We start from the raw sequence: 18,369 nt of genomic DNA, 5'->3' as shown, positions 1-18,369 counted from the left end.
CCTTTCTTGAATGAGCTTTGATGTATCTGTTTGAGTTTCTCCTGCCATCTGGTATTCTGCACTGAGAGCCACGATCCACACTGTTAACTCCTCACTGGTATTTTCTCTTTTTGCATATGTTCAGGGGGACTTCTGAGATGCATGAGAGATCTGCTGGAAAACCATTTGTGGTGGATCTAATTCCCACATTGGGCTTTATGACATTTTCTGCTAGCTTGAGGCTGCTCCCCTGTTGAAAAGCAAACAACTCAAAATTCGCTTTCCACTCACTTTCTCATTGCCCGATATTCCCACCCTCCTCCTGTTCTGCTATGTATTAGAACCTGCTTTAAGACACAAATCCCACCACATGCACAAAACTAGATGGAGAGGCTTAGTGTTTGCCTTCATACAGAAATTGGTGTTTATTCTCAGAAACTTCTTATTTGTTGATGCAGAGATTTTACTATTGAGCTGGAACATTGGCTCAACTTCAATAACTTGTGTGAAATAGTAAAATATTTCTTTTTCTTCTGAATTCACATTCACTGTGGGGAAGAGAGAACAGTGTGTGGGCTAAGTGTGATTTGGATAGAAATGTTCAGTACACATTTTGATTATTTTCCCATTTGCAAAAGGTCTTAGACTTCACTCTTGGGTACGGCAGTAATTGTATTTCAGGGCAGAGCTCATCTACCTGTTATGTCCAAATGCAAACTGTTCTACAACTAGGATGTGTATTTTTATTACATATTACATTTTTATTGAAATGTAGGGTTGTAATAGGATTCCTCTTTCTCCAAGGAGGCTTTTATATACATCTATGTTTATATATATACACACACTTTCTCTCATCAAAAATGATTTTGCAATGGGGGAAGAGGGCATTGAGTCCAAAAAGCTATGTTTTATATATTTTATTCATAAAAACAGATTTGCAACAATTTATTAAAAATTGATCTCATGCAGTATAAGGTTATACAAGAAATTCTTCATTTACATTTTATTCTGGCAGTTCCAGTCTAGTTTAAAGCATTTGTGCACTAACATCATTGGAAAATGCCATTGGGGCACAGCCTCTTCATAAATTTACAGTACATTTTTGCTGCAGTATAAAAGAACAGAAACATTAAATAGCTATATTCACTTGGTTGGTCTTGTTATCTGCAGTAAAGTAAAAAAAAAAATGTTATGGGAGAAACTACCGTATCATTGAGACAAAGAATGTACTGCATGGTTTAAACCTAATAAACGTCACACAGTCAGTATTCACGAAGTTACAGACACACACACACACACACACACTCACCTCCAATGGTCCGATACTTCTGAATTATTTTTTGTTTTCCTGCTAAGTTGGAATAATATTTCTACAGAGATCTTTGTGTATACATTATATACAATATCATAATTTTCTCTTTTTAAAAATTAACATTCCTTTTAAAATAAACCAGGCCCTGATGATATTAATAAAGCAAGAGAATACTGTCAACACACATTGAGTGACGACGTCAGTGTTTAGTGCTTAAACAGAGTAATGAGTTCTAGTTTATCTGTGTTTATACTTACATGTTTTTTTGTTCTAAAAGCTACAGATATTTCCACAACCTCTCTTACTGTATGTGCCAAGTGAAATATTTTGTGATGCTCCTGATTGTAAGATTCAGATACATATTCATGTTGGTTTTGGCCACTATGAGGTGTGTTTTATTTTTAATGGAGATTTATGCTAGCTTGTCAAAGCTGCAGTTAAATCCCTCAGCTAAGGAACCCCTTCAGCTGTGCTTCAGTCATTGCTGATTTATAAACCTTTGTATGAATGTCATTCCAAAGGTTTGGTCTGAGGGGCACAAGTGTTGATTAAAGAAAACTGAGAGCCCAGAGGGTGCTTCATGTGGGTTATTTTCCCCCCTGCTTTTAGCAAACAGCCCTGGCAGTGGGAGGATACATTTCCAGTCCCTTGGAAAAATAAGCTGTATGTGTGTCTCACCTGTGCCTGAGGGTTTGGCTCCAGAGTTGGTCCAGACGGTACACCACTATCGTTCCTCCTAATTACTTTGGTTCAGGGAAAGGAGCTAAAGTATAAACTCCACTGTTTTTTCACAGTCCTTTCAGGAGTTAGGTAAAATATTCTATTGGTAGATTTGATTTGTCCTCTCCTATCCACTACAACTGTCACACGTACGCAGGTACGAAGCAAACATAGTGTATATTCACATCTATGTGCCCTGCAGGCTTTGCCTGCAGCAGCAAAGTGCTGTGCCCTAATCCCTCCCCCCCCAAGTCCACTCAATTAATTTTATTGTAATTATGTGTGACACAATTCAAACAAACTAGGAAAAACAATTCATCCTGTGGCATTAAGACTTTACTACCCATCTCTCCTCAGTTTCCTGAGTTATCAGCCCTAGGACTTTTTCAGACAGTTTAGTGTGTTATGGTTGGTGGTGTTTATCCTGAAATAAGTGCAGAAACTTTGCTAAAAATGAAGCTGCAGATGGTCAGCAGTCACTATCATTGCCCTGGAGAAGGGTGAAGTGCTCTGCTTGCAATCAGCAGCTCTCCAGCTGGTGGCAACTCAGAGCTGGAGCTTCAGGCTCTGCTTGGGTTACACATACAGCTGCAAGGTAAAGGTGACCCTGCTCACAGCACTGCAGAGTCTCAATGACACCCGAGGAATCATTTCTCACAATTCTTCTTTCCTTCTAAGCGTCATCCCTGAAATGAAAAAAAGCAAGACTAACCAGTGCAGAATGTTTCCAGCGATTTAACACAACTCCTGTAAAAATGAGTGTATCTATTCCGACATGGTATAGCTCGACCACTACATTTTCCTTACATGGATACAGTATAGAATTGCATGTTCTCAGCAGCCACGTGAAGCTCAGTGACATTTGAGTGGTTTTTTTGTTTTTTTTTTAAATTTTTTTTATTTTTCCCTAGTGTCTTTTTTGCAAGATCCATATATCCCAGCATCCTTGTTGCTAGTAGAAATTTTGGAAGAAACATTTTTCAGTGACTTCTAGGTGAAGAAATAAAAACTCCATGAATAAGGCTACAGATCAAACTCTTTGTGTCCTCCTTTGCTTTTTCACACGAGTTATGTGGGCTCTCCTGTGATGAGGGCCTCAGCAGAAGTTCCTCTGCGGTAAGAGCCAATGTTACATGTTTGTAGCAGAGTTCTAGGTCGGATGTTTAGTCCAGTCTTTGAGTACTTAAAAGCAGTTCAGGAAGCACTGATCTCGCCCTCCTACAGCCCTGAAACCATCACTCGGAAGGAGGGTGGCACGTGTCTGTGCCGAGGACTGGCACTGGGGCTGACGCACGGGCTGGCACAGCTGGCATCCACTCCTCCTATGGACGGCAGGTAGGCGTGATGCAGGATGGGCAGCTGCAAGGACAGCCGGCGCTGTATGCTGCAGGAGACAGGGAGAGGAGTGTTACCAAGGGGCAGAGGGAGCACATCACGTGGCTGGCGTGTCCCCAGGCTGCTGCCAGGGAGTCCCCTGTGCCTGCCGCTGTCACCGACAGGGTTAATGCCACGAGCATCGCACTGGCTGATGCTGAACTGTGCCACCATGGTGCTGTTTTCCCCTTGGAGAATTTTTCTGACAGGTTGGACATGACAAAGGAAACTAAGTGTGCTTTCTCAGCATCCCACTTCTGAAATTCCCAGTCACAATCAGATTAATTGTTAGACTGCTGATACCAAGAAAAGGGAAAACCTTAAGTTTGCAAAGAGGGTGTATGGCTTGGTGATCCCCTACCCCTTGCAAAGGGATCTGCTGCCTGCAGAGTCCCATCCAACAGTCATACATGAGATCTCCTGCCTGCAGAACCCCAATCCAGACATGCATGAGGTCACAGACTGAGTTTCAAGCCACGCACCACTTAGCACAAGGATGTCAGTACTAAGGATGGCATTTCTGCAACTCCAGCTAAAGCAAACACAGGTTCATGGTGGGAAGGATTTGGGACTGATGGCTTTTTCCTCTTTTAAGTAGCTCCCCTTTAAAGTGTGGGTCTGTGCTTTTGAGGTGATAGATGCTTTTGAGTGCCATGGGACTGAGGAGTTGGCCCTCTAACAGCAGTCCTGCCCAACACCCATACTAAAATTCAGTGTTCCAGAAGCCAACATTCTGTATCTATTTTTCCAAGTGGATTGACATCATGACAACAGGTGTAATTTTTTTTTAAATTCATACTAAGTCATGCTCACAGGTATTGCATCTAAGCCCTTTCTTTGGAGAGGATGGTGCCAAGAGAAAAGGGCTCTGCTACTCTTGTGCTGTGGATATATTAGCACCTTCCACAAAATCAAAATCCTGTTGAGGTTTGCTAGTGTAAAAGATGTTTTCAGTCATTTTATCATCAGGATGGCTTTGTATTTGGAGACATTTCCCCTTGAAACACAGAGGCGCTTTCTAAAGAGAAGAGAGATGTCAAGGTGACTCAGCTGACTTTTGGATTTCAGGACAAAAATGCCCATAGAAAGCATTGTATCAATATAATAGAGTTTTAAATTTATGTTTGCCTGTTATCTGATATAATGTCAGTGTATAGAAAGGCCTTTATAAGAGGTGTTTCTTTAAAAGCTAACCTTTGGAAAGCCTTTTTGATTCAAATGACATTTAATTGCTTTTTTGCTTTGTGCTAGGTAGCAAAGACAGATACTAAGGCAGCAATTGCACTGCTTGGGGATGAAGCAGTATAGCTTTTAAATTCAAACAGAAAGAAATGTAGTGTTCTCCTCATTAGTTTCACCACTACAAACTTCAGCTTGTTTATACAGAGGTGCAGTAGGAGTAGCTGTTGTCTGCCTACCCAGGAAACTATTTCTCATTGTTTCTCCCCCTCAAACCCCTTTCTAAAGTTTCACACAATGTTAGTCCTCAGTGATCATTCTAGGGCTTGCAATGCATTCCTGGAACTAAACAAAATCCATTCATTGTTGTTTTGCTAGGGTGCTCAGCTCTTCCTGGTGCTATCAATGAAGTCATGCCTTGTTCCCAAGGAGTGCAGAGGGGGCATGGCTTGATGTTTCCCTGTGCTGAATCCTTATGAGCCTGATGCTGTGGATTGTCATTCTGTCTCTTGTTGAGGGGTCAAATGCAGAATTGCCTGCACTTATTTTCCCACCAGTGGAAATGCTTACTTTGTTCAACTGTTATAGGCTTCTCATTAAAGGGCTTTTTGAAGCTACTCCAAGAGAATCCAGTTGCATAATCAAGTGAATAGGATTTTTTTCCATCCATTTCAGTGTTAGCCATACCATGGACAAAGCATGTTTATTTAGCTATGCCAACAGTGGCTGCAGTGGGTGGCAAATTTTGCTTTAACTCTACTTAAAAGTTTACTTTCACTTGAAAACTTGGTTCCTGGAATTGGGGCAGAGAACTATAGCCTGGAGACTTGCACACAATCAAGATTGTAGACAAAACCCCTAGAGCGAAACACGAAACAAAACAAAACGAGTAGCAAAATCCAAACAAACCTGATATTTTTGCCTGAAGTGAAAGCAAATTTTGTGCCTTGCCTCACTGTTTTTAGGGGTTTTTTTCCCCTAATATCAGTGATTTTCACTTCTTCCACTCCTGCCACACTTTGCCAATGCTTTGGGGGGAATCCTTGGTATCAATACAGGCTGCAGGAATGAAGGGATTGAGAGCAGCCCTGTCAAGAGAAAACTGGGGGTGATGGTGGATGAAAAGCTGGACGTGGCCCAGCAATGTGCACTTGCAGCACAGAAAGTTAATAATATCCTAGGCTGTATCAAAATCAGTGTGGCCAGCAGTATGAGGGAAGTGATGCTGTCCCTCTGCTTTTCTCTGACGAGACCCCACCTGGAATACTGCAGCCAGCTCTTCTCATAAGAAGAATGAGAACCTGCTGGAGTGAGTCCAGAGGAAGGCCACAATGAAAATCAGAAGGCTGGGGGATGTCTTCCATGAAAATAGGCTGAGAGAGCTGGTGTTTTTCATCTTGGAGAAGAGAAAACTCCAGGGAGGTCTTAAAGCAGCCTTAGAGTACCTAAAGGGGGCTTACAAGAAAGCTGGAGAGGGACTTTTTACAAGGGCATGGAGTGAGAGGATGCTGTGTGAGGTTTTAAACAAAGGAGGGTAGATTTAGACTACATAAAAGTAATGAATTTTTATGATGAGGGTGGTGAAACTGCCACGGGTGGCTCAGACAGACACCCCATCCCCAGAGACATTCAAGGCCAAACTGGACAAGGATTTGAACAACGTGATCAACATGAAGTTGTCTCTGCTCATTGCAGGGGGATTGGACTGGCTGACCCTTAAAGATCCCTTCCAGCCCAAACCATTATATGACTCTAGGAATTTGTTTCAAGTTGTCCACACTATACAGCTATGTATGTGAAAGCATATTTATGGTCAAGTATTTTGGAGAGGTAATGGTTGGAAATACTGGGTCTAGAATCACAGGCAGCCACTGAAGGGGATGGAAAGCAAAGATGATTCCACACACAGAGCACCCACTCATCAGGTTCTGTGTCAGGGCAACTGTCCTCAGCTCTGTACAAGAACACCATTTATTAGGGAAACATAAAATCAGGTAAAACCTTGACTTCCAGTGTCAATGCAGAAGCACAATGCAATGCACATGGGAATGCACAATACCACAAGGGTGGCCAAGGCATTTGAAATATATTTTGGTTTTGCTATAGAAAACCACTAATAAGATCCATTGGTAAGTGGGGGGACTGAAACAAATTGTTGCAGCAGTCAAACATCTGAAGTTCTGTGGGAGTGTGTAAACTGTGTCTAAGCACTCAGGGATTATTTCAGTTAATTCTGCAGTACATTAATGTTGATTTTTAGCAAATTCAGGGAAGCTGGAGAAGCTCTAAAACACTGCAGTAAAGCAAGATGTTCTACTAGCAAGTGAACTAACCATTCTAAACCCACCTTATTTTAATGACACATTTGAGTAAGATCATAGATAGACAGACCATAGATAAACCGCTCTCAGTGAACAAACCAAACAACAAAGGCCTGCTTGTGCTGGGGCATATGGCTGCAATGCAATAATCCAGTTACAACCAACTTTTTTGAACGAGAATTTTTTATTACTTTAATTAACATAACTGGCTCCAGCTATGCTTTGAAGTTATGCTTTGAAGGTTACAAAAACCCTGCATATAGAAATAGTCTATTAAGATGGCAAGTTTTAGTGGGGTCCTACAGAAATTTGTCATCACGTCTACTTAGAGATCTGGAAGACTGTTGCATAGTGTTGCTGTTAAAATGAGAATGGAATAAATTCTAATGGTGCCAAAAAGTAATGACCTGCTGGATGTTGGTCACTGATGAGAAGGGACAACATGCAGGGATGAAGTGCACAGACAGATGTCTTTAAGGGTCACAGAAGATAAACCATTGAATGTGGCCATCATGCAGATAAGCTGACTGATGTGATCTTTAGATAAGCAGGACTGCCCATCAGGAAATATGCACAATTTAATACTTATCAAAGCAGATGACTTTTCCTGAGAGACAACTCATCCTACTGGGGAAAGAATGATATCTATTTTAAACTGGTTCAGACTGCTCTCTGGACCTGAGATGAGCTGGCACAGTACAGTGTCCATCCACACAGCTAAGCATCCCCCAGGATTCTTGTTGAGCACTACCTGGGAGAGTACAAACTGGTACAGCTGTGCTGGGGAGTATGCTAAAAAATGGGAAATCAAAGGGCAGGGCTTGTGCCTGTGCACTGGCACCACTTTGCCTGCTTTAGGAGGTGTTAATTTATACTGTGTAAACAGTGTAAACAGGAAAGAAAGCAGTCAGCACCCATTTTTGCTCCTCTTATCTGATGGTCTGACTGGGTATGGAAAATTTTACATGGCAGTATGGAAAATCTACTGGGTCCTGCCAGCAGGAACTGCCAAGGGAACTGAGATTTGTCTATATTCATGATCTAAGGCTGCTTTAGTCATACAGACTGCATTTTGCCTAGGTGCAGGGTTCTAAATCTGAGCCAAGCACAAAACCAAATTTTTCTACATTTGGATTGAGACAGTGCAAACATCACCCCATCAAAAAATGTGAAACAACTTCCTGCAGTACTGCCTGAGGAGTGTGTATACTGTTGTGCCTTTGTGCACAACTGTAGAATAAGGGATCTTGCAATGAGTGGCACCATTGGTGAGAAAGAAATGTGGCACTAATGGTGAGAAAGAATGGAAAAAAATATCCCAAATTAGCTCCTTTCTGGACTCTATAAGAGCTTTCATGCTAGAAGATGCCAAATCTCATGAGTACTGACAAACACAGGAAGCTGGCATGACGTTTTTTCCCCCCACAGCCATTAAAGAGCTAAAACTTCTGCAGGAAAATGATTGTCTTGACATCCTCCTTTCACAGGTTTATGACCAAGAGGAAATCTTTTTCAGACTAATTCTCCTTGAGATTTGTGCTCTTGAATAAGAAATAAGTTTCTCAGACTGTGTGACTACCTATCAGATGTCCTATGTATGAAGTGATATAAGAAAGACAGAAACTACAGCTTGCTTTTTACTCCTTTTTTTTTTTCCCAAAAATTATACATTTAGCAACCGTCAAATGACAGAAGTGCTGCCAGACAAGTTTAAAAACAATCCCAGAGGTGCAGAAGGATATCTTAAAGACTACAAATTTTGGAGTGAGGCAATCTCTTGTGAAAAAGAGGGAAGTCTTGCAGACAGCTATACTTCTCCTCCCTGGCAGATTCATTGTGTCTGGGCAGTGTGGCTCTGGTACCCAAAGTGCCAACTCCTTCTCAGGGGAGAGGTTGGCGCTTGGACATGGCACAGTCACAGCTGTGCAAGTGTTGAATGACACTGTTTAGATTTAGCAGGATTTTATTAATTGCTTTCCATAAATGTCAGAGATTGTTCAGATTTGTACTGAACCACTCTCCAGAACCTTTAGGAAATCTCAGTCTTCTCATCAGTTATCACTAGCCTAGAGGGAGTTCTGTCACTACCAAATATTTTTCTTTTTCTTTGTCTGTATTAAATCCGTATCGAGACAATTGGATTATCTGAGTGTCTGTGTTTTTCTTAGCATCTTCCTTAATGTAAGTGGGCCATGTGGATGAGGCTGAATTCACACTACATTATTTCTGACAAATGCTGCTGAAAAAAACCCAGGCCTTTAATAGCTATGCATTAAAGCACTCTGCTGACCCCATGAAGTCATGAGAGCTCTCTCAGCAAGAGACCTGCTTTTGTGAAATTACAAGATATTTCATCTACTGAGGGATTTCTTTTTGGTGCATATGTGTGTGTGTGAATTAGCTTCTTTGCAGATTTGGGTTGGGTTTTTTCTCTGAGTGCAAGGACAGATTTAGACATCCACATGTTTTCCTGCTCCAGGTAGTACGAGACAGGAGCTACTATCTGCAATCAGGGTTGCTGCTGCTGATGTAACGTGAGTCATTCTAGTAATTTGTTTAATTTATTCTGTTTTTAAATAAGCTTTTAAATTGCCTAGGAGTCTGACAGCTATTAGCTCAGACACTGATGAAGTGATGCCCGTGTAACCAGGCTGCTGTGGGGAAGTGGCAGATCCGGGCACACACGAGAACGGCGCTTCCCGGAGCTCCTGCCCATGGCAGGTCCTGCCCAGCTCGTGGAGGGTAGGACACGAGTTTATTGTAGAGGATCCTAGGGAGAAAAGCTGACACCAGAAGACTCTTTCCCCTCTGTAAATCTAGCCAGTGTTTTGTGCCATCCTCTCCTTGTAGCTGCAGCATTGTTTCTAAGGGAAACTACTTAGTGCGGGCTTTCCTGTGCCAAAACTCAGGTCCAGCTGCTATGGCAACGTTGAAAAGCCCTCAGGACATTTTTTATTTCTCATCTAGCTAAAGAATGTAAAAGAACAAAATGTCTGTGTACACTATGAACCCCTCTGGCTAGTGTGTGGAAAGACTTGGACCTTTGACAAGACTCATAAGACATTTGTGCATATACGTACATCCTCTTCTCTCCTCCACACAGTTTGGGCACAGCTAATCCTGCAATTCTCTACAGAAACTTTGGACATCATGCTATGGATGTTTCTAGCAAGAGAAAGGGAGCACATTGATTTGTCTTTGGGGCACCTTAGGATCTAAAGCCTCTGATATCCTTTAAGTTCCTTTGGGGTGGTGAGCTGGTGACAGGGAGGCAGGGAGGCACAGTACAACGTTGCTGCCTACAGCTGCTTCAGGAGGTGCTATGCACATTCCCTAGCTGTTGATGTTTCAGGCTTTCTCTGTAGCCTGGGCTGGCTGAAAGGGGGTTACAGTGAAGGTCTTTCCATAAAAAAATGCATGGAAGGGAAATACAGGCTTTGACGAAATGTAATAATTTAAATAATGTCAGCAAGGTAATGATGTATACTTACTGTTCTGGAGAGTTGATGTCTTCTATGGCATCTTTGCTTGTTCTGGAAGGGTCTGATGAACCCCACTGTGCTGGTGGATTTTGATCAAGATGATTTTTCAAAATGGCTTTCTCACCATCTGCATGAACAACACATTCAATTTTGCTTTACTATGACCAAGAGACCATTTAACAATAGTTTCATTTTAACTTTTTCCACATTTTCATGATGCCACAAAGTAAACTCATACTACCTATATTCCAGCAGAGTTCCAAGTTTTCCTGTGAGAATTTGGTACTCCTCTGTTTTGGATGAAGTGTTCCTCCATAGGAACCATCATGAAGAAACAGAAAAGTGATGAAAGTGACATCATGCTCTCTCATCTAGTCTTGGGCTATGTGAAAAAATAATGTAACTGTACTGTTCTTGCAGTTAGAAATTGTAACCTTTTCATAAACCCTCCTTCTTAAGACTTTTCCTAGAAAAACTTTAATTTCATTGATGTGAAAACCTTGATACTCTTACGATCACACATGAAATTAAGTGCTGTCATTTGCCTGTCTGCTACTGCCATCATTTTCAGCCTGGAAACATGATTCATACCAGCTGCACTGGTCCATAGGCTGTCTACAGCAAGGACAGCTAATGATGTCATTACACTTTTTTCTTTTCTGCATAGCAATAACGAAACAGATCAGAATTTTTTTCTGGGTGTTCTGGGTGTCCCTAGCTAGCTGTGCTGAAGCCCATGGCATCATTCCCCCTGAGAAAATGGGCAAACACAGCCACTTTAAGACCCTTTCTGTTCCTGCCTGCTTTTCAAAGTCTCTTTCTGTGGTAAGCCAAATAAAATCATACAGAAAGCATCTGAATAATGAGGGCAGTTCACAGTTTTCATAAATAATTACAGAGAGCTCCAAATCCATCACCAGAAGTTGTTTGCCACACAAACAGAGCAGCAGTGATTGCCGCAGGCATTGAGGCAGCATGGAAGAGGAGTCTGAGGTAAATTCTTGAAGAGGGTACTGGAGGATTTGAACATAAAAGTGGGTACAAAGGGGAAAAGCAGGAAAAGAGTGAAGAAAAAAGGAAAATGGCATGAAAAAGCTGGTACGTTTTGAAGGGTTAAGGCTTTTCTGTTGTACTCATGTTCAGAAGCCCCAAATAATGCTCAGCTCCCAGCATGCTAGGAATATGGATGATGTCAACAGGCACTGGGGGGACAAAACAAGCAGCAGAAACACAAACTGAGGAAAGAAGCTGGAAGCATAAATGTTTTGAGGACAAACGCCAACATCTAGAATTGCCCTCCCAGCCAGGTTATCCCTGGCATTATTTGATAGCATTCACTTTGTGCTGTGAAAAACCTAACAAGCAAGCAACAGCTGAGTGTGTAGGTGAGGAGGCAGCAATGTGCAGACATGGGGATCACTACAGCTCAGGAGAGGAGACAAGAATTTTCACTGATGTTGCACTGAAGAGAAGAGTCTGGGTGAGAAAAGGAGGTGACCAGAACACATGAAGCTGCTTCGGCTGGGGCAAAAAAATGTCCATAGAAGAGAGCTAAGGAATTCAGTTGTAACAAGAAGTGTATTTAAAATTAAGAGATGGCAGGATTCACTGATGGTTTAGATGTGAAGGGAGTACAGCAAAGAGTCAAATCTGACAGTGGTTAAGATAAGCAGTGAGGTCTATCATCTCAGGGCAGCCTGAAGCTTGCTGGTGTGGCACTTGCTGTCACAAGAGTTCAGTTTTTATTTTCTGTACATTGCATTTCTTTGTATATCAAGTTTGACATTTGCATAAAAGTCTTGTGATGTCTATAAACAGACATGTAGAAAAAACCACTTTTTACTTCTGTGATTAAAACCAATATTCAGTCCTGAGCTGATCAAAGCTGACAATGGAAACTGCTGACTTTTTGATATGGACCAAAGTAAAAATTTGATTAACCCTTGTAATTAGGGATGGAAAAGTTATAAATTTAATTATTTTAGGGTTCCAACTCCTTTTGCCAAGCTAAGCAATTTAACATTTTTAAAAGCCACTAAAGATATAATTCTTCATCAAATGATTGGAAAATGCAACTGTTGCTGTTGGGGAGTCTGTTATTTAATAGGATAATCTGTGTTGTACACACTAAAGGAGTTTCATGTACTTTCAGCTGTGCTGTGAGAGAGAAAGAGAAGGAGGTGGTCCTTGTTAAAAAAGGTGGGGGATTTAGTTTAGAGTAGAACAGAAATTATGTATTCTCTTCCTACTCACCTCTCAACACCAACTGCCCATATATCACTGTGTGTTATTCTTAATAGACTCTTTTCTACCACTCTTGCAGATTACTTGCCCTTAATACACTGAATAAATTTCTGCACACAAGGCTACCAAATGCAAGTTTTACTGTACATATATAAAATGCAGGCAAAATACAGACACTTTTTTCCCCCCTTTTCATTTGCTTCTTTCAAAATAAATTTAAAAAAAGGTAATTCTTATTTGTTAAGCATTTTGGGAGAGGAGTTGTTAGATTTTTATTTTGCAGCTATGGAAACTAGAATATCTTTATTTTTCATTTACCTTTCATTTAAATAATGAAGAGCAAGATTCTCACTTAGTCATATGCTTCTGGGAGCTGGAGCTTAAAGACAAAACACTATTGCCATATGTACTTAAAAACTTAAGAGTTTAGAAAACTAGTTTTATATACATGAACAACTGAAAGTAGTGGTAAACATTTGATTTCCCAGTTTCCCCTGGAAAGTGTCGCAGTGTTTTTGATACTTCCCCATGCTCTCTCTTCCTCTGTCCATTAAGTATGCTGGCTGGAAAATGCCATCATCCTCAGGGCACTGTGTGCCGCTGCAAATTCTACCCAGTAAGTTGCACTGGGATGATGTAACTACCTTTTAAATTGAAATCACATTAGCCAGAAGCACCTTCTAAATAATTTTCACCTTTGTAGACCTCAAACCTGAACTCAGAAGTCTGGATAAGTGATGCCTGAGCGCTTTCCATTCAGAAAGCTGTCGGGAGAAAAGACAAATACATCTCAAGGGCCTCACAGAGCACTCGGCAATGGGCTCATTATAGAACAAAGCTCGCTGCCAGTGGTTGGTGAGAGCAGAGGGCTTTAGCCTGGGACCTTTGCCTACCTGTAGCAAAAAACCAGCTTCCATTTACAAAGCTCTGAGCTGCAAGAGCACACCTGATGCAGGCTGCCAAGGGGCTCAGAGAGGAGGTCACTGCTCCCAGCTGCTCTCCTCTCCCTCTGCCAGGGGTGACCTGTAATCACTCTGCAACCTCGTGCTGCCAAAATTACCTGGGCAGGCTCAAATGTGCCATGCATATTAACAACCTTCATTCAGCTGCAGGCAGAATGCACCAGGTGACTGATGATGCTTCAATTTCTTCCAAGAGTTTAGAAAACATATTTTTTTTAACTAGGTGCTTGTTTGGTTGATGTTTGTACACTGCAGCTTTATTGAACATCTTCATCATTATGCTTTAGTGGCAATATTCCTCTGACGGCTTAGAACTGGATGACAGAACTACACTTCATCCAATATCTTTCAATTCTACTATTGTTTCTCTTTGCTAGAAAACATATATTATGCTCCACAAAGAAGCAAGTGTGATTTAACAAGGACTTACAGGATCTGGCAGAGATTGCTGATTTACTAAAGAACTCAGGAAATTTTAAAACTAGAGGAAGATTTTGAAAACCTGCTGTAATTTTTCCCAGTTCTGTTGTTTGGACTGTGAAACATGACTAGCCAGTCTCTGTTTTTCATGTAAATAGGGTGATAAGAAAGTAAACTGAAAGGAAAAATTAAAACGATCACAATGTCTGCTGGTAATCAGAGAAAAGTTCTCCTGAAGTAAGCACTCTGCACAGACAATCTAAATCATAGCTTCTGATAATTGTCTTTTGAGAGGAATATTTTTTAAAAAGAAAAGCCAGCAAGATTCTGCTCTGATTTATACTACTCTAAATCAGAAGAAATTCCCTTTACTACAGGTTCATTTCTGTGCAAGGAAGGGCTGGAACTGAACCTCTGATAGTTTGGTCTCCCTGCTGAAACAGAAACAAGTTCCAATTTCAGGATTGAATCCATTTGTTAGGCTTCATAGAAACTAGCATACATATCTCTACACATCTCTATAAAGGAAGGAACTACATCCTTGCTTTAAAACAACATCCCTTTAAAAAAGTTATTTCTGAAAGCCCTTACCTTTGAACCTCTTTTTCAATCTCAATCTTAATGCTTGAATTGCATGAACTTCATAGAAATAATACTTCCCCCACCTACCACAGATGAACTCTGTTTTGCTTTGCATTTGTGAGCAGCATGCCTTTGAAATCTGTTTTTCTTTGAGCTGCTTTTACATGGGGAAAAACTAACACCAGGAAACATCGGAGTGGGGTGACAAGTGACAGTATGTAGGCATATCTGACATGTAAATGAATGCTCTCAGCCCATTTAAAGCAATGAGTAAAGACTGCTTTCTGGCTTGAAACAGACAAGGTTTTCTGAGCAAGGAAGGGCGCCCGCAGAGAGAGAACCTGCAAAAAGGGCTTGCTCATAACAGGGGACTGTGGCAAGGCTGTCTCCTGCTTCTTCTGTATGTCCCACAGAAATGGCTGCCATTCCTTAATTTCCCTAACATGCTACTCTGAAATGTACTGGCCAAGGTAGAAATAGAGGGACATTCTTCTGCAGGACTTCTTCTGAGCTTTGCTTTATATGAAGCTCTTTCAATCCATGATTTTGTGAATTATGTCAAATGGAAATAATTTCATGTATTAAAATGTCAAAAAGAAGTCAAGTAGAGTAAGAGAGTAAGATTCCAAGTGTAGCAATATTATTTAACATCCCCTCCTCCCTTCCTTTACACAGCATCACAGTTGAGGCACTTGTACTCCTTTTTTCCAAATGTCAGCCTGACAAACACAACCGTGCCTCCAAGCCTGACTCTTCTTGCTGAATGACTGTCTCTTACAGAGATGGCCTGAGCCAAGCCTCCCCCACGCCCCATCCCTGCCTCAAACCCAGGCTATAATGTGGCTCTGCCACTCCAGCAAGACCAGATCCCACAAATGCCAGGGGAGAAGTTAGTGTTGCTCTGTGCACAGAGCTGAGGTCACTAGCAGGCACAGTGACTCAAAGTCATCCGAGGAATGTAGGAAATGAAGTTAAGGGGATGCCCTTTTAAATCCAGCATCTGAAGTTTCAGAGCCATAGTCCATGGAGCATGCTAAAAACTGCTTGACCACAGAAAGCTATGCAGCAGTGCAGTGAAAAAGCCTGCATTAAAAGAAAGCAATCAAGCCATAAACCACAAATCACATTTTCCTAATTGCTTTTCTTACATAGCCAATTGCTGTGGATGTCTCAGGGACATCATGCATTTGTGAACAAGAGTTGAGTGTCTCAGATAATATCTCTCTTTAAATGAGATGTACTGAAGTGTGCTGTAAAGAAGGAGTCCCTGTGCCAGCAAAGAGCTCCTGGGATACACCAGGAGCTGTTGCTATTAATAACTAAGCAGGAATCCCAAAGTTATGAAACGCTGCCTGAGGTCAGGCAGATATAGGAGTTCACAGCTGTATCTACCTATTTTGGCTAAAGTAATTTAACTTTAGTATCTTAAATCCATATGTTTGATGTAAATGAGGGTGGTGAAGAAGGAAGAGATGAATCAAATAACCTCCTCTGGCACTTGGCTATAGGAATTAGGATTTTTAACTCCAGGCAATTTTTACAGATCAGAAGCCTACTGAAGTGTACTACGACATTAAAGTTTGATTAGGGCTTGTTCGAGCTGCATTGCCTAAATCCCATGTTATGATCTGTTCTGTGAAGAGCAGTGCCCTGAGTTTGTGTAAGCAATAGCAGTGGGGTTACCCTACATGGCATTCTCCCTGTGAGCTCCTCCAGAACAGCAAGGTCTTTTATAAAAACAATTCACATAGAAGTGATCAACAAAGCAAATGTGGCAAATTATCTGGTATGATTTTTAGCTCCAAGTCAGCTGCTATTTTGAGCCTCTATCTTCACTGTCCTATTCCCACTCTCCCAGCTCACATTTTTCACAAGATCAAGGAAGGCACAAACCTCATCATCACCTTTAAACTAATATTGGACTGGCTTCCCCAGTTGCACAGTGGGGATGAGAGAGATGGTCACTCCTAGGTCACGCTAATAGATTATTTACAATTCTGAAGCTTCACTCAAGTACCACCAGGGATGCATAATTTCAAGTTTCTGTACTTTCCTTTACTGAAAGCTCATGAAATGCATAGCTACAGAAAGCATAGCCATGTCATTTGGAGTTAGCTTTCCTGTAGCCGTAAGGGCCAGAATTTTTTTAAGTACCATTTAAGTGGTGTCTGTTTGAATCTGCACAGAATCAGCAGTGACTCAGCAGCATGAATTCTCCAAAGCCTTGTTATTTTGATTGGAACAGCAAATTTATATTAAGCACATAGGTTGACTATTGGGAATGGGTGCAGTGAGAGAAACAGACAGGAGATTCAGATGTAGATAAGGGACAGGGAAATGTGAAAAGATAAGAGGCAGAAGAAATGGAATTGGAGGGACAGGAAAAGGCTAGCAAGGGTTGCTTATCACAGTGGCTCAGTGCCTGGGAGTATGAATATTTAGTGTCCCTTGTGTCAGAATCAGGATACACTACAATATGCATGTGTGGAGTATTTGCCACTAGGTGTGGGACCAAGCCTCAAACACCTTCTGCAAATTGGGATCCAGGTCTTCCTCATTCTCAGGTGAATGGATACTCTCACCTTTCCATATAAATTTTGACAAGTGAAAGCATCTTTCTCCATCTGTCCCACCTTTTGTGTGGAGATTTATGTGGTAGATCCATTGAGAAAACTGTGTTCCAGCAACTTCAGTATGCAGAATATCTACCCTGTAAATCCCAATTATTAAATAGCTCCAAGCTACTCTGGAAATTAAGGCTCCATGCTTACAGATGTTTTTAAATATGCACTCCACAGCAGAAATGTAAAAGCTAGGGAGTTGTACTGGGGGAAATTAGGAACAAAGACAATCTTGGATGCTGTTGCTTAAAGCAGCAGCTAGGCATCAATGTATTTTGTAGACATAGCCACAAGTAAGTGCAGAAAGGTTATATTTTATCCTTGATTTCTTTGCCAGCCTCCTACTGCTAATGGAGTGCATCTTGCTGTGGGAAGCATCCTTCCTAAATTTATACCCAGTGTATTTCTTGAGAATAATTTTTTGATTCTCATACCCAGACTCAGATGGGCATTTGGCACAATGCAATGTATCTTTTCTGCTTGAAATATTATTCATGATTTATCATTTTTCCTGGAGCATCTGACATGAGAGGAACATTCTATGTGTTCCTTTCAAACTGCCTCATCCCACTCACCAATGTTAGTTCTTGCTCCTGATCTCAGCCCAATAATCACACGCCTCCAGCAGCTATTTATGTTTTCCTTTTTTCCTCCTTTCCCCTCTTCAGGCTCTTTTTTTTTTTTTTTTTTTTTTTACTTTTAAAAAGGACACTGGGAACACTCCCTTTTTCTTCTTTTTGCCACAAGTTATACAACCCGGTGTATACCCAGGTTAAAAGAAAAAGCTCAAGAAAAAGTAACCTTATCCAACAGAAATTTCAATATACTTCAATAACATATGTGAACTGTTGCTGTGGTTGTAAAATTGTTCAAATATATTCATAAGAGTAACTTCTGTCCCACATAATCAAGCCTATGGTGCTACATCAATAAGAAGCCTGAGCCTCACAGTTAGCAAACATGCAAATATACAAATTCCAAACACAGAGCAACCAGTTTGTCACACACTATAGTAATAGTCTTCTTACAAAGCTATTTGCCAGAAGTCACAAATTAGATCCATTCTAGAGTCAGATATGGAAGGTGGGTGTCCTGGCTTCCACTTTTATTGCACTATGCACCAGATTTTATTGCTTCCCAAAAAGCAAAATGGCTCTAATGGAAGAAATTCTC

At 41.1% G+C, this 18,369-nt stretch overlaps 1 protein-coding gene across 2 annotated transcripts in view; it reads right to left on the bottom strand.

Annotated features, from left to right (window-relative positions):
- Positions 1-881: 881 nt before the first annotated feature.
- The window catches only part of GABBR2 (gamma-aminobutyric acid type B receptor subunit 2), a 457,582-nt gene continuing 440,094 nt past the window's right edge, over positions 882-18,369 (bottom strand). For both annotated transcript variants that reach the window (XM_066560586.1, XM_066560578.1), the window contains 2 exons: positions 10,377-10,494; positions 882-3,395 (listed from right to left, as the gene is read on the bottom strand). In XM_066560586.1, coding sequence (XP_066416683.1) covers positions 3,230-3,395; positions 10,377-10,494 — 284 coding nt within the window. In that variant the 3' untranslated portion in view covers positions 882-3,229. The remainder of the gene's footprint in view (positions 3,396-10,376; positions 10,495-18,369) is intronic.

This window comes from Molothrus aeneus, chromosome 1 (assembly GCF_037042795.1).
Source record: "Molothrus aeneus isolate 106 chromosome 1, BPBGC_Maene_1.0, whole genome shotgun sequence".
Lineage (NCBI taxonomy): Eukaryota > Metazoa > Chordata > Aves > Passeriformes > Icteridae > Molothrus > Molothrus aeneus.
Note: the sequence above shows the minus strand (reverse complement) of the source record. Positions and strands in the feature narration are given on the sequence as shown.